Source organism: Notechis scutatus, chromosome 2 (genome assembly GCF_049901735.1).
Source record: "Notechis scutatus isolate UNSWTSFEM ecotype Mainland chromosome 2, rNotScu1.2, whole genome shotgun sequence".
NCBI lineage: Eukaryota > Metazoa > Chordata > Lepidosauria > Squamata > Elapidae > Notechis > Notechis scutatus.
The window spans coordinates 264,797,148-264,817,637 of record NC_142010.1 but is presented as its reverse complement, the minus strand read 5'-3'; the positions used below and the strand labels follow the sequence as shown (position 1 = coordinate 264,817,637).

At 44.3% G+C, this 20,490-nt stretch overlaps 1 protein-coding gene across 20 annotated transcripts in view; it reads right to left on the bottom strand.

Annotated features, from left to right (window-relative positions):
- The window catches only part of CELF4 (CUGBP Elav-like family member 4), an 823,187-nt gene that overhangs the window by 79,172 nt on the left and 723,525 nt on the right, over nucleotides 1–20,490 (bottom strand). For all 20 annotated transcript variants that reach the window (XM_087958740.1, XM_087958742.1, XM_087958750.1 and 17 more), the window contains one exon: nucleotides 20,268–20,347. In XM_087958740.1, the coding sequence (XP_087814866.1) occupies nucleotides 20,268–20,347 (80 nt within the window). The remainder of the gene's footprint in view (nucleotides 1–20,267; nucleotides 20,348–20,490) is intronic.

Here is a 20,490-nt window from a genome sequence, read left to right as displayed (position 1 = left end):
AGAAGAGGAAGAGGAAGAGGAAGAAGAGGAGGAGGAGGAGGAGGAGGAAGAAGAAGAAGAAGAAGAAGAAGAAGAAGAAGAAGAAGAAGAAGAAGAAGAAGAAGAAGAAGAAGAAGAAGAAGAAGAAGAAGAAGAAGAAGAAGAAGAAGAAGAAGAAGAAGAAGAAGAAGAAGAAGAAGAAGAAGGGAAAGGAGGGGAAGAAGGAAGGAGGAAGGAGGAGGAGGAGGAGGAGGAGGAGGAGAAGAAGAAGAGGAAGAGAAAGAAAAGAGGAGAAGAGGAGGAGGAAGAGGAGGAAGAAGAAGAAGAAGAAGAAGAAGAAGAAGAAGAAGAAGAAGAAGAAGAAGAAGAAGAAGAAGAAGAAGAAGAAGAAGAAGAAGAAGAAGAAGAAGAAGAAGAAGAAAGAAGAAGGAAGGAGGAGGAAGGAGGAGGAGGAGGAGGAGGAGGAAGAAGAAGAAGAAGAAGAAGAAGAAGAAGAAGAAGAAGAGAGAAGGAGGAGAGGAAGAAGAAGAAGAGGAAGAAGAAGAAGAGGAAGAAGAAGAAGAAGCCCTCCCAGATATGCTACCTTTGAAAAGGTCAACTGTGGATTTGATCAGAATAGAGCTGGAAGGGACCTTGAAGGTCTTCTAGTCCAACCCCTTGCACAAGCAGGAGACGCTACATCATTTGAGACAAGCGGATGTCCAGTCTCTTCTTAAAAGCCTCCAATGATGGAGCACCCATAAACTTCTGGAGGCAAGATCAGTTAGGGTTAGGATTTAATTATTCTGTCAGGAAATTTCTCCTTAGTTCTAGCTTGCGCCTGAAACAGCCACTTCATTAACGGGTGGCCCAACATAGGAGAACAAACTCATCAGGATTTTGATTCAGCAGTCCGCCTGCATTTCAAAGACAAAGACCACTCTTTTGAAGACAACAAAGTCCACATTTTGGACAGAGAGGATCTCTGGTTTGAAAGAGGGGGTCAAAGAGGCCACCTGTGTCAAAACTGAACAGCCCTCTCTCAACAGAGGGGGAGAGATACGTTTATCTCTAGTCTACACAGCTCCTTTCAACAATTTCAAGAAGGCTTCACACCCATTTGCACCACTCAGGTGACCCTGAGGACACAGATAAACCTCCAAGTGGCCTCAACAACTCGCTAAAAGGATGCAAATGACCAGCTGTCTGCAAGGAGTATACATCCTTCTGTTCCCCACCATCCAGTCAGAGCTGAAGAAGCTTCTTGGATGAGAAGCGAAAAGTCTTCAAAGAAAAAACGGAAAGTCCAGTTGCCTCCTGGAAAAAGCACCTTTGGGACACCTCGCTTCTTGCCTTTTCCTTAGGGGCTTTGAAGAACAGCTTGGCCCCTGACAGCCCCTCAGATATTGGAAGATGCTATCAAGTCATCTTTCTCTTTATTAGACCCAATTCCTGCAATGATACTTCATACGTTTTAACCTCCAGCCCTCTAATCTTTGTTGCTCTTTTCTGCATTCTTCCTAGTTCTCAATATCTGTCATGCCCCTGTTGGAAACTGATTCAGGGGGGGAGGCTGAGCAGCTGACAGGGAGTGAGAGTGTGGCTCCATTGGCTGTGGAAGAAACTGGGGAAGGGCAAAGTCCAGCTGGGCAGAGCAGGGGAGAGGTAGATCAGGGGACAGGGAGTTCAGAGGAAGACCTAGGCCCACCTCTTCTTCATCCTAGGGCATGCAGGAAGGAACGGAGAAGGGAGCAACGTGGGTTGGGTGGCTTACGGGGGAGGAAAGGGCCCTGATTCCCTTCATTAGCTGCAGCTGGGAACACAGTGTTTAAAACGGGAAGCTGCACACAGCAAAGTTGTTGGGAGCAAATTGTGAATTATCTGGCACCGTGGAGGCTTATCTGGGTTCCTGGCATCTTCCCAACTGTGGGAAGATTCCTTCTCCTGCAATTCCTTCTCCTGTCCTTTCAAATTAATTGCTGCAGCGTTGTTTGTGTGGATTTTTATGTACAGTTTGTATGCACTTTTGTTTTCAGACTGAAATTCCTCCACTTAAAGACTGTTCTTGGGAGAGTTTTTCTCCAGCCGAAGGTAACCTGGACATTGGGAGCAAAGTTGGACGTATTAAAGGGACACTTCTTGCTGATTTGATTGCGTCGCCTTTGTGCCACGCCCCAGGTCATCACAATATTTTTCTTTCTTTCTTTTTTTCTTTTTGTATCATGGTGACCAAAACTGGATGCAGTATTCCAAGCGTGGCCTCAATATTAATTTTGATAACATTCATAATAGTCCTTGAGGCTCAATAGGTGGATAAAAATGCCAGATTTGGTCTAAAAAATCTGACTCATGGAGTGACAGTAATTGTGATGGTGATTTAGGACACGAGAAAAGAAAAAAATGGTGATGTGAGCCAATTTTTTCTCTCTCCAACCTTGTACCGTTGCACAATCCTTTTCTCGCCTCCCTACTGCATTAAAGCATGTTAGACGCCTTCCTGTTAAATCTTATTTTCATTAAGTGCTGAAGCGGGAAGAATTCTCCGGAGGACCGCAAGTCCTTCTTCCAAGGAAAAGCAGAAATTCTACTAAGGTCTCATTTTGTCTGAGGGATATTGGTTCCTAGCTCCAGTGAGGGGCATCTTTAACTATGGCCGTAAGGGATCTTCCTTCCTCAATGAGTTCTAGAATTCTGCTGGGGCTGCCAGTGATGGATTTTGGAGGGGGGTAACCAAGCAGAGTTGCCTTCTGGATATTTAGTTTGATTCCATTCAGTGCTTTTCAACAAATTTCCAACAAATCTTATTCATCGCGTCCCACCGGGGCCTATTTGTGTAACCTACTCCATTTTTTTTGCTCCGTTCCCAAATCTTCCCTCTCACCTCTACTCCTGCCTGAAAGCTTTAACCTGCATTAGAGATTTAGTGCCTTGGTTCAACATCCAAAACTCTAAATCTAAGTTAACAAAACATCCAGCTCGAAGGAAGGCACGACATTATGGCTCAAAGGGCTGGCCTTGTTTAGGAAAAGTGTTAAAATAATGGATACTTACAACACTCGGATACATAAACTTTAGAAGAGAATTATCTGTAGCTCAGGGTTGAACTGCGGGGTCCTTTATGCTCTCTGAGCTTGGTAGGGTTTGTTTTTTTTGCAGATGTTTCATGACCCAACTAGGTAACATCATCAGAGTGAGGAAGGAATGGGGTTTATGCAGAGGAGGAGGAGGAGGAGGAGGAGGAGGAGGAGGAGGAGGAGGAGGAGGAGGAGGAGGAGGAGGAGGACAACAACGACTCTGGAGTCCTTGGTGGTCTGTGAGCTTGGTTGTTTTCTTGCAGACATTTCATTACCCAACTAGGTAGCATTGTCAGTGCTAGAAGGGAGTGACGTTTATGGAGAGGAGTAGTAGTAGTAGTAGGAGGAGGAGGAGGAGTGAGGTTCTTGGTGCTCTCTAAACTTTGTTGTTTACTTGCAGATGTTTTATGACCCAACTAGGTAACATCATCAGTGCTAGAAGGGAGGGACGTTTGCTCTCTGTTCTTGGGTGGTTACTATCTTAGTAAAGAACAGCCCAATCAAGGAATTACCAAGAACCTTCACACTAACACTGACAGAGCAAGCCACTAGTATATGAATAGAAAGCAAACCCCACACCCAAGTTTTAACACTGATGATGTTACCTAGATGGGTCATGAAATGTCTTCAAGAAAACAACCAAGCTCAGAGAGTACCAAAGAGCTCACACAGTCCTCCTCCTCCTCCTCCTCCCTCTCCTCCTTCTCTCCACAAACTCCACTGCCTTTTAGCACTGATGATGTTATCTAGTTGGGTCATGAAACATCCGCAAGAAAACAACCGAGCTTAGAGAGACTTACAGTTTGCCAACGTTGCTTGTCAGTCAAGGTGTTTAAGAAGATATTCGTCAGCCATCTGCCCCATCGCTGGAGGTTCTCAAGAAGAGATTGTCTGAAAGGGGTATGGGGGTGCCCTGTTCGAGCAGGGGGTTGGACTAGATCCGTGATGGTGAATCTATGGCACACGTGCCATAGATGGCACGCAGAGCCATTTGTGCTGGCATGCGAGCTGCAGGCAAACTTACCTCATTACGCATGTGTGCGCCTCACAGCTGATTTTTGGCTGGTTTGAGGCCTTTTTCGGTCTCCCAAAGGCTCGAGGAAGGCTTCTGCAGGCTTCTGCAGGCCAAAAACTAGCTTCGTTTCGTCACTTCCGGTATTTTCGGAAAAACAGGAAGTGATGAAACGGGGCTAGTTTTCGGCCTGCAAAGCCTGCAGAAGCCTTCCTCAAGCTTCTGGGAGGCCGAAAAGGCCTCAAACTGGCCAAACATCAGCTGTGAGGTGCAGTGCAGGTAAGGGGGCGACAGGGTGGGTGGCATGCGCGCATGCATAGGGGGCGTGGAGGGGCGTGCATTGCCTTCTGGGTGCTGGCACGTGAGCGTGAGCGTGCAAGCGCGCGCACAATTTTTGGCACAGGAGCCCAAAAAGGTTATCCACCACCGGACTAGAAGACCTCCAAGGTCCCTTCCAACTCTGTTCTTCAGTTCTTTAATATTTCAGAGTACAACTGCCTTTTGTGTTGACGCTGAAGCCAACCGTCCATCTCTAAGGCCCGCCGTGGGATGGAGGGGGTTGGAAACCTGTAAGCCGCAGCCAATCTCCCGCATTACATGCAGAGAACTTCGCTTTCCAACTCCCAGTCGCCCAGCTTGAGAAGGTAAGGGATTATTAACATGCTCAGGAAGTGAGTTTCCAAGGAGCTTCACAAAGAGAACCACGTCTCCTGGATTAAGAATTAAACATTGTTCTGGGAGGAAATGGTTGCTCGCAGACGACAAGCTCTCCCTGCCTCCTCGTTTTGACCTGTCACTCTTTCCCTCTCCAATAAATCCGTAAACCTCTTGAACGATGCTGGGAAGAACAAGAGGCGAAACAAAAGGAAGGAAGGAGGAACGAATGCAACGAATGAATCTTCAGGAAGACTCAGCGCGAGGCGGGAGTCGTTAGGACCACCAAGCTCAGGAGGAGAAAATTCTGATTTCTCATCTTTCTCTATCAAGGACTTTGATTCATCCAGGGAAGTCGCCTCACTGCCATCTCCCTCTCTCTCATCTCTCATCTCTCTTTCTTCGTTCTCTCAATTTCTCCCTCTCTCTCCCTCTCTCATGCTCTCTCTCTCTCTCTCTTTTTTCTTTCCTCCTCTCTCCGTTCTCTCTTCTCTCTCTCTCTCTCTTTCTTTCTTTCTTTCTTTCTTTCTTTCTTTCTTTCTTTCTTTCTTTCTTTCTTTCTTTCTTTCTTTCTTTCTTTCATTTTTCTCGCTCTTAGTTGTTTTCTCTCTTTCTCGTTCTCTCATTTGTCTCTCTTTTGTTCTCTCTCTGTCTCTCCTTTTCTTCTTTCTCCTTTTCTCAATTTCTTTCTCTCCTCTTCCTCTCTTTCTCTCCATTATTTTCTCTTTCTCTTTTTCTCTTTCTTTTTTGTTCTCTCTCTTTCCTGTTCTCTCTTTTGTGTTCTCTCTTTTGTGTTCTTTCTCTCTCTCCTTTTCTCTCCTTTTCTCCTTTTCTTGTTCTTTTCCTTTCTTTTTGTCTCTTTTGTTCTTTCTCTTTCTTGTTCTTTCTCTCTCTCTTTCTCTCCCTTTCTCTTTCTCTCTCCCTTTCTTTCCCTTTCTCTTTCCCTTTTCTCCCATTCTCTCTCTTATTCTCCCCCTCTCTTTCTCTTTCTCATTCTCTCTCTTTCTTGTTCTCTGTCCTCTCTCCTCCCTCACTCTCTCTCTCCTGTTGTACATGGCCCAATCATTGATCCTTCCCCAAACAGTGTTCTTAATTACACTTCATCGACAAATGAACATTTCTAAGGCATACATTTCCTAGCAATTATCGCTAGACCAGCCCTTAATTACGGTAGATCTCGAGATCCAGTTAATTAATCCTGGGCTGAGACTTCATTTGATAATGGGGATCCAAAACTCGGAACGATTTGCAAGCATGCTGCAAGCCCAAGCCATCTGCTGCACCTCAGAAAGATGGAAAGGAAAGGGAGGATAATATAGATAATAATAAAATGCAATTCCTTTAGATGGTGGGAGGAAGAATACATATATAGGTGCAGAAAACAGCTCGGCTTATGGTGTGCCCAACTTGATGGCAAGGAACAAAACGCCACCTGGAGATCTGAAATAAGCCATTTGCAAGGAGGTAGGATAAAAGCATCAGGGAGAGGAGTAAAGTGGAGGTAACACTTCTCCTGATGTACACCTGGAGACATGTATCAAAGGGAAGAGGAGGAGGAGGACTGTGGGGTTCTTGGTTCTCTCCGAGCTTGGCTGTTTTCTCACAGACATTTCATGACCAAAACAAGTAATATCATCAGTGCAAGGCGGCAAATAGAGTTTGTTCTCTGTTTATAGGTGGCTTGCTTTTTGTTAGTGGGGAGGTTGTTTTATTTCTGTTGTTTACAAGGACAACCTATTTGTATATAAACAGGAAAAAGGACTCCACTTCCTTTTGAAGATGTTACCCAGTTGGGTAATGAAATGTCTGTAAGAAAACAACAAAGCTATGACAGCACCAAAGACACCACAGTCGTCGTCGTCCTCCTCCTCCTCCTCTTCCTCCTCCTCCTCTTCCTCCTCCTCCTCTTCCTCCTCCTCCTCCTCCTCCTCCTCCTCCTCCTCCTCCTCTCCACAACCCACTCTTTCTTTTAGCCCTGATGATATTACCCAGTTGGATAATGAGATGTCTGTAAGAAAACAACCAAGCTCAGAGAGCACCAGGGATTCCACAGTCCTCCTCCTCCTTCCTCCTCCTCCTCCTCCTCTTTATAAACTTCACCCCCTTCTAGGACTGATGAGGTTACTTAGTTGAGTCATGAAACGACTGCAAGCTCAGAGAGCACCAAAGACCCAACCTCTTCCTCCTCTCCATAAATCCCACTCCTTCTACCACTGATGGTGTTACCTAGTTGGGTAATGAGACATCTTCAAGATAACAACCAAGCTCCAAAAGCATAAAAAAAAAAACACTGTCCAAACTTACAGTATATATGTGGTATTTATTGGTGCACTCGCTGCAAGCTCTTTAAACCCATAAAAAGGGGAGAATGTAAGGAGAAAATTACATCTATTGAATTGAGGATCGTGCAAACATATGTGGGTTTTGGTTTCTCTAACCGTATAACTTCGGTTATAACAAGCAGAGAAATCAGGCATCAAACCCAACCGATTAAGTCTCTTGAATTGCAATGAAGGGGCTGCTTTAACAGAATAAGTCAAGGTTGACTCGGCTTCCCTCTTTCTCAGGTGGGTAAAATGAGGACCCAAATTGTTGGGGGGGGCAAGAGGCTGACTCTGTAAACCGCTTAGAGAGGACTGTGAAGCACTGTAAAGTGGTATATAAATCTAAGTGTTATTGAAGTGCTATTGCTATAATAGAATGGAGGTCTTCCAGGAGATCACACCATTCCAGACAAGTGACTGTCCAATCTCTTCTTAAAAACCTCCAGTTTTGGAGCATTCACAACTTCTGGAGGCCAGCTGTTCCACTGGCTAATTGTTCTCACTGTCAGGAAATTTCTTTTTCGTTCCAGGTTGCTTCTCTCCTGGATTAGTTTCCATCCATTGTTTCTTTTCCTGGTGCTTTGGAAAACCTTCTGCCTTCTCTGTGTCAGCTCCTTAAATATTGGAAGACTGCTATCACATCACCCTTAGTCCTTCTTTTCATTAAACTACTAGACATACCCATGTCCATCAGCAGGAATAGCTAACACCCAAGAAGATAGGCTCAAGATCCAGATGGATCTCGACAGGCTTGAACACTGGGCCGTATTTAACAAAATGAAATCAATGTAGAGAAAAATAAAGTCCTACACTTAGGCAAGAAAAGCCAAAAGGACACATATAGACTGGGTGAAACCAGGCTCAATAGCAGGAACTGGGAGAGGGATCTTGGAGTCTTAGTGGACAACCAGCTAAATAGGAGTCAGCATGCAATCCTAAATTGTATTAACAGAGGGATACAATCAAGATCAAAGGAGGTACTAATACCACTCTATAAAGCCTTAGTAAGACCACACCTAGAGTACTGCATCCAGTTTTGGTCACCACACTACAAAAAAGATGTTGAGACTCTAGAAAAAGCACAGAGAAGAGCAACCAGGATGATTAGGAGACTAAAGACACTAAACATATGAAGAACGGTTACAGGAACTGGGCATGGTTACAGGATAGCAGCCTTTCAATATTTGAAGGGCTACCACCGAGAGGAGGGGGTCAAGCTATTATCTAAAGCACCCAAAGGCCAGACAAGGAATAATGGATGGAAACTGAACAAGGAGAGATTTAACTTGGAAATAAGGAGAAACTTTCTGACAGGGAGAACAATCAACCGATGGAACAGCTTTCCCTCAGAAGTTGTGGGAACGCCATCACCTGAGACTTTCAAGAAGACATTGGACTGCCATTTGTCAGAAATGGTATAGGGTCTCCTGCTTGGACAGAGGGTTGGACTAGATGACTTACAAGGTCCCTTCCAACTCTGATTACCTGTTAATCCCTGATCATCTTGGTTGCTCTTCTCTGCACTCTTTCCAGAGTCTCAACATCTTTTTTTTTATATCTTGGGGACCAAAACAGGATGCAGTATTCCAAGCGTGGCCTTACCATGGCCTTATAAAGCTGAATTAATATTTCATGTGACCTTGGTTCTATCTCTCTGTTAATGAATTGGCTTTGAGTTGACTTTGTAACTGACCAATGGGAACATTATCCACCCCCCAACGGCTCTCAAGTTGGCCGGGTTGACTAACACAACCTTCTCCTGCCGGTAACATATTCTTCCTCTTTGTCAATGGACCGTGACACGCTCAAATCGACTACGGGAGGGGGAGGATTAAAAATGGAGGGAAAATTGAGCTCTCCACTCTGTTCACTTTGTAATCCCTAATGAGAGACCTTGGTGGGGGAAGAAGGAAAAAAACAAAACTAATTTCCCAGCCTGTCTTGATGTGTGAAATAAAGTTCCTCTTGAAAATGAGAGCTTGACAGGCTAGTGGCAAAATTTGATATTCACAGCAAAATAAAATATCCATCTATTGATATTTCATTAACAGGCAGGAAAACAAATCTTTTTTTCTCTCTCTCTCTCTCTCTCCATTTCCAGCAGAGCTGGCTGGGGCTCGATTCAGTCCTGGGGTTGCAAACAAAGACTAATGCTGGCATCCCGAAAAAGATGGACAAACAGGCTGGAGGTCCATCTTGATCCTTTTCCTCTCAATCTTGATAAGTTGAAGATGGGTAGGCTGCAACTGACAGAATTGCCATGGCTGGCTGGAGGATTCTGGGAATTGAAGTCCATGCCTCTTCATTCTGGGAGCTGAACCAACACATTGTCCTGGCAGAGGTGGTCTTCAGCCGGTTCTGACCAGTTCTGGAGAACCGATAGTGGAAATTTTGAGTATTGGAGATCCGGCAAATACCACCTCTGACTGGCCCCACCAACCCCCTCTGTTCTCTGCCTCCCATTGAATCCCATCTGATTGGCTGGTTTTCTTTCGTTGCCTTGCACAGGAGGATGGAGCTGGAAAGCAGGTTAGTGGTGTAGAGAGGGGAATGGAGATTTTGCAGTATCCTTCCCTTGCCACACCCACCAAGCCACACCACACCCACCAAGCCACACCCACAGAACTGGTAGTAAAAACAAATTGAATCCCACCACTGTGTCCTAGTATTTCTCAAGTTCCACAGACTTTGGTTCTTACAGAAGAACCAAAGTCTATGGATCTTGAGAAATATTTGTAGCTCAGGTTTGAACTGTGGGATCCATGGTGCTCTCTGTGAGCTGGATGGTTTTCTTGCAGATGTTTCATCACCAAACAAGGTAACATCATCAGTGTTAGAAGGGTTTGCAGAGAAGAGGAGGACAGTGGGATCCATGGTGCTCTCTGTGCTGGATGGTTTTCTTGCAGATGTTTCATGACGCAATTAGGTAGCCTGATCAGTGCTAGAAGCTCTCTGAGCTTGGTTGTTTTCTTGTAGATGTCTCATCACCAAACAAAGTAATCTCATCAGTATTAGGAGGGGTGGCAGGGAAGAGGAGGAGGAGGGAAAGGATGATGGGGTCCTTGGTGCTCTCTGAGCTGGGTGGTTTTCTTATATTTCATTACCAACTTAGGCAACATATTCAGTGTTAGAAGGAAGAGAGGTTTTTCTCCCTCTTTTATACTGTATATAAGTAGCTTGCCGTTGTAAACAACCCAAAGAACCCGAACACCCTCACTAACACAGAGCAAGCCAGTTGTATATAAACAGAGAATAAAGGAATCAAAGGTAGAAGAAACTTAGAACTAAGGAGGAATTTCCTGACAGTGAGAAGAATTAACCAGTGGAACAGCTTGCCTCCAGAAGTTGTGGGTGCATATCGCTGGAGGTTTTAAAGAAGAGATCGAACAACCATTTGTCTGGAACAGTATGGGCCTGAGTGGGATTCTACCGGTTTGGACTGGTTCAAATGAACCGGTTGTTCCAGTGATCATTTGGCCTCGCCCACCCACACCTACTCTTTCCTTGTCTTGGAGCACAGCTGATCCGCACGGCCGAGCAGTTTTGCGGAGCCTCAGCTGTTTTACTCACCGGGGCTTGCAAGTAGAAAGTAAGCATTAGATCTGAAAAAAGGGTTTTTTAAAATGGTGTGTGCATGGGTGCATTTGGCATGCACACCGGCGAAGCGCGCATGCGTGTGCGGTCACCCAAACCGATGGTTACACCAGTTGAATTGCACCACTGGGTATATAAGATTTCCTGCTTGAGCACGGGAGGGCGGGGGCGTTAGACTTCCCATACAAGAGCTAAGCCAGATAATACAGGAGTTGGGTTAAAGGCTTTCATCATGCAGTCACTCTGGCTGAAAATTCACTCCCGGTGTGGAGATCTAAGCCAGGTGAGTGAGCGTCGCTTCCATTTCACTTGTTCTGAGTTGTGTGTATGTGTGTGTGTGTTTTCCAAACCGACGGAAGGCAGACATAACACTGATGCGCTGCAGATGGGTTGGGAACAACAACGCCCCTTCAGGTCTCTCCGTGTTCGACAAACTGTAACCAGGTGTATGCCTACAATGAAACAGCTGTCCCCAACCTGCTGGGGTCCAGATGTGGTGGGACAACAATTCTCCAAAAGCTAGGAGTGCTGGGAGTTTGCAGATCAACACACCTGGCTAGCGTTCGTCTGGGGCGGGGAGGAAACAGATCTTACCAGGGCTGGCAGAATCAATTTTGCAAACTGTAATGAGCAGAATGCCAGATGTTTGGGCCCTTTCCAAGCTTCCGTAAAGGCCTGCCAGATGCTTAATTTTTAATTGTTTTTACCTTTCTATAGTGAGGCCAAATCCTGCAAAATATTAGCCCCTCGTTTGAAAAAAGCAGATCTTGGTATGAATGCCTGTTATATTCTCCCTAATATCTTTCTGTTGAAAACTGTTCTAACTAATAATCAGGATGTCATGGTGGAGGCTAAAACAGACAATGAGCGGTTGCAGGAACTGGGCATGGCTAGTCTAGGGAAGAGAAGGACCAGGGAGACAGGATAGCAGCCTTTCAATATTTGAGGGGCTGCCCCAGAGAGGAGGAAGGGGTCAAGCTATTTTCCAGGGCACCCGAAGTCCAGACAAGGAATAATGGATGGAAACTGATCAAGGAGAGATTCAACCTAGAAATAAGCAGAAATTTTCTGGCAGTGAGAACAATCAATGGAACAGAAGTTGCCTTCAGAAGTTGTGGGAGCTTCATCCCTGGAAGCTTTCGAGAAGAGACTGGACTGCCATCTGTCAGAAATGGTGTAGGGGCTGCTTGGGTGTGGGGGTTGGACTAGAAGACCTCCAAGGTCCCTTCCAACTCTGTTCTTCTGTTAATAAAGGGGAATATTTGTAACTCAAGGTTGAAACAAGGAGTCCTTGGTACATTCTGAGCTTGGTGATTTTCTTGAAGACCCAGATAGGTTGTTTCATGACCCAGCTAGAATCAAGATCACGTAAAGCGTTAGTACCACTTTAGAAAGATTTAGTATGGCCACACTTGGAATACTGCTTCCAGTTTTGGTCACCACGATATAAAAAAAGACGTTGAGACTCTAGAAAGAGTGCAGAGAAGAGCAACAAGGATGATTAGAAGGCTGGAGGAAGAATCATTGCAAGAATTGAGTATAGTGGAAAAGAAGGGGCGACATGATAGCCAGTCTTCCAGTATTTGAGGGGCTGCCATAAAGACGAGGGGATCAATCTATTTTCCAAAGCATCTGAAGGCAGGACAAAAAAGCAGCGGATGGAAACTAATCAAGGGGAGAAACAACCTAAAACTAAGGAGAATTTTTCTGACAGTGAGAACAATTAACTATTGGATCGGCTTGTTTTAAGAAGTTGTGGATGCTCCATTGCTGAAGACTTTCAAGAAGAGACTGGATAACCATTTTGTCTGACATGTATAGGTCCCAAAGGTGCCTTTTTTCTAGAGGTAACTGGACTTCTTTGTTTTTCTCTGAAGATGTTTCACTTCTCATCCCAGAAGCTTCTTCAGCTTTGACTGGATGACGGGAATGGAAGGATTTATACTCCTCTCAGAAAGCTGGTCATTTGCATCCTTAGAGAGTCATTGAGGCTACTTGGAGCTTTGTTAAACCCTTCCATCCTCCACCATTCAGCCAGAGCTGAAGAAGCTTCGTGGATGAGAAGCAAAACATCAGAGAAAAACCAGAAAATCCAGTTGCCTCTTGAAAAAAAAAGCACGTTTGGGACAACCATGACCTGGATGGCTGAAATGTTAACCTGGATGGCTTGAGCAGGAGGTTGGAGTAGAAGACCTCCAAGGCCCCTTTCAACTCTCTTATTCTTGTATTCTGTTAATAAAGGAGAATATTTGTAGCTCAGGATTGAAATGAAGGATCTTGCTGCAATCTGAGTTGGTTGTTTTCTTGCAGACATTTCATGACCCAAACTAGGTAACATCAATACTGCAGATAGCTTGACTCATATGAGCAGCCTCTTAGTAGCTTGAATGCCACTAAGCATTCAGGACACTCCAAAATAAAGAAACACCAGTTTCCCCCAAACGATGTCCTACTCTGGAGCTCCCTCTTCACTCTGCCTGGCCAATTTCCATCTTTAACTCTTCAACTCCAAAGTGCCAACTTTGTTTCTGGTCACACTGCAGGGCTGTGTTGTTTTTCTAGCCCTGAGTATGTTTGAAGAAGCTGAATGTGGCCAATTCCAAGAGGAAACGATCTAATCTTCCCCTCCAGGATGAATGGAAGATCCGTGCATAATTATTCACCGGGTTTTTGCTCACCCCAGCTGTTACGGTGCCGTTCTATGCTCAAGAAACTGAAATAATGTTAAAGCTGTGGGTTTTGAGAGGACATTAATCTATATCTCTCTGTCTGTTTATCTCCCCTCCCCTCTCTCTTTGTTTGATTATACCTATCATCTCTCTCTTTCATCTATAATCTCTCTTTCACTCTCTCTCATCTCTCAACTTTTTCACTCTTATCTGTCTATCTATCTATCTATCTATCTATCTATCTATCTATCTATCTATCTATCTATCTATCTATCTATCTCTCTCTCTCTCTCTCTCTCCCTCTCTCTCTCTCTCATCTATCTATCTATCTATCTATCTATCTATCTATCTATCTATCTATCTATCTATCTATCTATCTATCTATCTCTATCTATCTATCTATCTATCTATCTATCTATCTATCTATCTATCTATCTATCTATCTACTACCTATTATCTCTCTCCCCCCTCTCTCTTTCTCTCTCTCCCAACCTACTACCTATCTATTATCTATCAATATCTATCAATATCTATCAATATCTATCTCTATCTATCTATCTATCTATCTATCTATCTATCTATCTATCTATCTATCTATCTACTACCTATTATCTCTCTCCTCCCCTCTCTCTTTCTCTCTCTCCCAACCTACTACCTATCTATCAATATCTATCAATATCTATCTATCTATCTATCTATCTATCTATCTATCTATCTATCTATCTATCTATCTATCTATCTATCTATCTATCTATCATCTAAAATTTATCTTATAGACCCATCCAGATGCTTTCATATCTAAGGTGGGACTAGGAGAATTGCACTAACTTTTTATGTTCTGTTGAAAGAAATATCCAAAACCAATTCTCATCAATCAAACAGAACGAGGACTAGTGGAAACATAGGATCCATGTTTTGTGGGCTTTAAATGTCTATTTAAGTCACAGGAATAATTTCCAAATTTGCCTCTGCCTGTCTATCTGTCTGCTTGTCCGTCTATCTTCTCCCTCCTTCTATCTCTCTCCTTTCAACACTCCATGCCACGTTTATGCAAATCTTGCTTCCATGCATTTCATCCTAGCTCCTTCGCCACCTTCTCAGCTCTGTTTTTCTCACTGGGTATTTCTGCTTTTCCTTGTTCTGTCTAACATTCCATGATAGCTTGTGGTTCCAATGTTTGAAGGGCTGCCACAAAGAAGAGGGACTCAACTTATTCTCCAAAGCAGGAAACTCATCAAGGAGAGAAGCAACCTGGAGAAACTTCCTAACAGTAAGACAATCAACCAGTGGAACAGAAGTTGCTTTCAGAAGTTGTGGTTGCTCCAACACTGGAGGTTTTCAAGAAGGGACTGGAGAGCCATCTGAAATGGGATAGAGCAGGGATGTCAAACTTGCAATGACGTGTTATTGTCACGTGATGTATGACAACTTTTTCCCCCCTTCGCTAAACCAGAGGTGGGCATGGCTAGTGTGTGATGCATCCGGCCCACAGGCCATGAGTTTGACACCCCTGGTATAGAGTCTTCTGCTTGAGCAAGGGGGTGGACTAGAAGATCTCCAAGGTCCCTTCCAACTCTGCTATTCTGTCACCCTGTTAATTAATCGGTGGAAGGGCTTGCCTCCAGAAGTCGTGGATGCTCCATCACTGGAGGTTTTCAAAAGGAGACTGGATAACCATTTGTCTGAAATGGCTCTGCTTGAGCAAGGGGGTGGACTAGAAGACCTCCAAGGTCCCTTCCAACTCTACTATTCTGTTATTCTACCTGGGCCGTTAAAAGAGCATGAGCGGCTCCTTTTATCTTTGCTGAAGCTGTAAGCTCTGCTGCTAGTGGTCTCCCACTTATTCCATTTGGAAGAAAATGGATTTTTGCGATGGCAGAGGACACGGAAGAAAACCAGCACGCAGGAAGCCGGGAGAGGCATGAAATAAGAAGAGAGAGAGAGAGAGAGAGAGAGAAGGGGAGAACAAAACGCCTCCGATGTCCCCGTGGGCCTCTTCGCTGTCCTAACAGATGCCTGCACGATTCCTGGGATGTGACTAGATAGACCAAGTAGTTCCAATGAGGTCTCTATGCCCCCCAAAGGCCACCTCTGAAGCTGGGGATGATTCATAGGCCTTGTCAAGCGCCTGGCCTGCCGAGTTTTCTATTCTGAGCCCCGGGAACATCTGATTTATTAGTTCATTTATGGAACAATAAGGAGAGGGGAGAGGAAGAAGAGAGGAAGTTGTGCTGTGGATTAGCAAATGCACGCAACTACGCATGCACGTCCCCACTCACAGAGAACAGGAGTTAACAATGTCTTGGATGATACAGGATAATTCGTCTTTTGGCCAACGGGAATGCAAGGGAGAGCTGCTGAGAGGGGGGGAAAAAATAGGAAGGAGGGAAGGGAGGGAGGAAAGAAGGGGAGAAGAAGGAAGGAAGGAAGAGGGAGGGAGAGAAAGGAATGGACAGAAGGAGGAAGGAAGGAAGGAAGGAAGGAAAAGGAAGGGATGGGAGGGAGGAAAGAATGGAGGAAGGAAGGAAAGAAAAGGAAAGGAGGGAGGAAGGGGAGAGAGAAGGAGAAAAGGGAAGGGAAAGAAAAGGGGAAAAGGATAAAAAGAAAGAGGGAGAGAAGGGGAAAGAGAAAGGTTATGAAAGAAGAAGCAGAGGAAGGAAGGAAGGAAGGAAGGAAGGAAGGAAAAGGAAGGAAATAAGGAAGGAAAGCAAAGCAAAGAGGGAATAGAAAAGAATAAGGGAGGGAGGAAGGAAGGAAGGAAGGAAGGAAGGAAGGAAAAACTTTTCTCTAAATAGTTTGTTTATGGAACTTGGGTTCTTTGAAGCATTTAACATAATGTTAGATTTGGGAAAGTTTAAAGCAGACACCTCGTCTCCTCCTTCCTGGATAGAGGCTGGCTAGGAAATTCTTCTGTAATCTGTAGGATACTCCCTTCGGTGCTATCTTAATGCTGGTTGTCTCCAGAAGGACCTTTGTCACAGATAGGTGTGGAAATGAGAGAAAGTGGAAAAGTACCTCTAGGTTTACTCTGGATCCCATAATACATGAGTTTTGATCTCCCTGATCTTCTTCCAGACTTTTCAGAAGCTTAAAAAATACCTATATTTTACTGTAATCTAAAGCGAGAGAAAATATTCTATTTAAAGTGCCCAAATCTTCTCCACCTCTCCTCCTTTGGTTAAGGGAGAGGATTTAAAGGTAAGAAGGCTGCCTAAATTTGAACTATTGTTCAAATAATGACGGTTTTACACTACCCTCACTTAGGCACTGACTAGGTTTCTACCCAACTAGGTTAAGCATCTCAAGGGTGTGATCCATCTTGCATTCCTGCAAAGAGGGCCACTGTTTATGTGACAGATTCTGATGTTCATGAAGGGGAGAAGGCATTTTAATTAGATAAAATGGCCTTTTTGGAAACTCTTAGGTGCCATATGTTGTGTGAATTGAAACCACAGAGGAACCATAATTCTGATAGCTGGAGAGAGGGAGGGACAGGAGGCTTGTTACAGAAGCAAATGGCTGCTTCTGTCCTGACCAGAATTTTGATGGATGCAGGATAAAACCTTGGCAGAAGACCGGTGAATTGATCCAGCGAAGGGGACAACTTAATCCCTGGCATAACAGAAGGACAAAAGTGGATCCGGAAGTGAGAAGATCAAGAGATTATGCTCATCCCGGTAGAATGAACATCCGTGTAACTGGACAGGACTAAAACAATCCCATAATTCAGTGTTTCACATAATTTGTAGGTCAGAGGGACATCTTGGTGGCCTTTAAAAAAAGACTAGGTCAGGGGTCTTCAAACTTGACAGCTTGAAGCCTTGTGGACTTCAACTCCCAGAATTCCTCCTCCAGTCATGTTAGTTCAGGAATTCTGGGAGTTGAAGTCTACAAGTCTTAAACTTGCCAAGTTTGAAGACCCTTGGACTAGGTATTCGAACTTACAGAACATAGAATAATAAGGTTGGAAGGCACCTTGGAGGTCTTCTAGTCCAACCCCCTGTACCATTCCAGACAAGTGGTTGTCCAATCTCTTCTTTAAAAAACTCCAGTGTTGAAGCACCCACAACTTCTGGAGGAAAATTGTTCCACTGATTAATTATTTTGTCAGGAAATTTCTTCTTAATTCTATGTTGGGTCTCTCCTTGATTAGCTTCCACCTGTTGCTTCTTGTCTGCCTTCAGGTGCTTTGGAGAATAGATTGACAAATAGATTATAGGTTAATAGAATAGAAAAGGTTAACAAAGAATAGCCAGAGGACCAGAAATTAAGGCCTACCACGAGAGACAGAAAGATCTCGCATATGTAACCAGAAGAAGACAATTGCCGGTATTCAAAGAAATACACCGAAGATGAAGATCTGCAAGGACCATGGTTGGGATTCTACCGGTTCGGTGTGGTTTGCTTGAACCGGTAGCTCCAAAGATCATCTGGGAGAGAACTGGTTCTCTCCAACGATCTGCTGTTGGGCCCACCCACTCGCAAAGTGTGTGTGTGTGCATGCAAAGCGTGCCCACCAAGCCACGCCCACCAAATTGGTGGTAAACTACTTTGAACCCTACCACTGGCAAGGACCAGTCTTCATCCATCCTTCTGTAGGCTGGAGTTTTCAGAGAAGGCACTTTGATGGGCTGTATGTTTCGTCTGTGGGTGTCAACTTTCCTGGGTAAAGGCCGGAAACACTACTAAGTGAGCTCTATCTACTTTATTATGGGGCTGCATTAAGTCAGTCTTGCAAGTCTGAAGGTACAGATGCCCTTGAAACCTGCTTTCTGCTCTGCATGGTGGTTTGTGGTTTGTGTGCCAATCTGCAAGTTTTCAAAGACCGGCTGGGAGAAATGATTGATGCGTTACAGTGAGTCTTTCCTTAAGTTTCTTCTTCAGACCATTAAACCACTCAGGGCTCCTTCCTCTTTTCTTTGATTGTCTATGGAGATTCTCAGTCCTCCAGGTCAGGGTTCAGAGGTGGTCTTCAGCAGGATCTGACTAGTTCTGGAGTACCGGTAGTGGAAATTTTTAGTGGTTCAGAGAACCGGCAAATGCCACCTCTGACTGGCCCCGCTCCCATCTATTCTCCGCCTCCCATTGAGTCCCAGCTGATCGGCTGGGTCTTCTTGGGTTGCCCTGCACAGGAGAACGGAGCTGGAAACCAGGTTAGTGGGGTGGAGAGGGAATGGGATTTTGCAGTAACCTTCCCCCAGGAGTAGGGAGGGAATGGAGATTTTACAATATCCTCCCCCTGGAGCGGGATGGAAATAGAGATTTCCCCAGTGTACAGATCTGCATGTATCTCATTTGTTTTGCATTCTTCTATTCCCCACAAGTTAGAACTGAAGAAGCTTCTTGGATGAGAAGCGAAACATTTTCAAAGGAGAAAAAAAAAATCCAGGAAAGTCCAGTTCCCTTTTGGAGAAAAAAGCACTTTTGGGACTTTACTTTGATTGTTTCCTAGGTGGCCCCTCTTCCCCTGCATTTCATTACAATGGGTTGATTCTGTAAATATCTGTTTGGCACTGCGGTGGAATGTATTCTGGATTCCCAGATGGGAGGGGCTGCTTCCCAGAGGGCAAAGAGCAGCACAGCTTGGAAAGTTTAATAGGTAGGAACAAGATTAAGGTAGCACCTCCCTAGCAGCTGGCAAAGTATAACTATACAGGTAGTTCTCAACTTACAACAGTTCATTTAGTGACCATTCAAAGTTACAATGGCACCGGCAGAAGTGATTTATGACCATTTTTCACACTAATGACATTTGCAGCCTCCCTACAATCACATGATCAAAATTCAGACACTTGGCAACTGGCTCATATTTACGACTATTGCTGTGTCCCGGGGTTACATGATCCTCTTTTGTGACCTTCCAACAAGCAAAGTCCATTGGGAAGTCAGATTCACTTAACAACCGGGTTACTAACTTAACAACTGCAGTGATTCATTTAACAAGTGAGGCCAGAAAGGTCTCATGGGGGATAAAACCCACTTAACAAATGTCTCACTTGACAACAGAAATTTGGGGCTCTGTTGTGCTTGTAAGTCGAGGAATGCCTGTAGTTGTGCAGATGGTTGATTGAGTCTGGCAAGATTCTGTCTGTAGGCAAACAGCAATCAAGAAACTACTCAGAAGTAACTCCACGGATTGTTCTTGCTTCTTGGGGCCTCACACGTCAATCCCTATTGTCTGTGCCCAAATGACCAGGGGTAGACTTCAAAAATTTTAGCAATTGGTTTTCTGCCCAGTTGCTGGGGTGTGTGGCTATGGTGGGTGTGGCCTAGTTGGCTTATGCACCACAGTGGAGGGGGTCATTTTTCCCCTCCCTGAGCCTCCATGTGGGCCCTGTACTTACCTGGCATCCAAAACTGACCGTGTGGGGACTCCTTGGGAGGGGAAGCGTGGGAGGGGTGGGGCCAGCCAGGGGTCAAATATTCCAGTTTGCTGAACCGGTCATTAAAAATGATAAAATTAGAACCTAATTTCGATAGAAAATAACAATATTTGATGCTCCATATCATAACGGCGGCCAGAATCTCTTACGCCCAAAATTGGCTACAACCTCCCTGGAAGCCACAATTATTAATAAGATATATGAATGCGCGGAGATGGATAGACTAACGAAGCTATTGAAGGATAAAGAAGAAGGAGAATTTTATAAAATGTGGAATGTTCAGTACGAATGGATAAGAATAAGACATAAAGGCATCAAATGACTTATGTAATACTATAAAACCATAAAACCACAAGGTTTTTGTGTAAATAAATGTAAATAAAAATGTATATAGGTATATAATGCCTAGAATGACGAAGAAACAGAGATGTATAACACGTTAATAGAAGATATTTATAATGTAAACATTGCTACAGTAATGTTGTAAATTGTGGAAATTTGTTTTTAAATGTTGAATAAATAAATTTATTTTAAAAATGATAACATTAGCTACAAGTTCACCACTCCTGCAAATGACCAAGCCATAATGAAATACTCACCGGCATTGTCTGGCTTCCGTGTAAAGCATTTATGGCCGCCTGGGCTTCTGCATGTGAGGAGTATTTCACAAAAGCGCACCCTGGGAAGACAAGAGGAAGGAACAAATTCTAAGAATAAGGACCAAGTTGAGTGGGGAGTGCAAAGACTTTTCCATTTGCTCCTCAGACATTTGATATGACTTTGTTTCTCTGTCTTTCGCTTTAGTGCAACCGGTCACAGGGG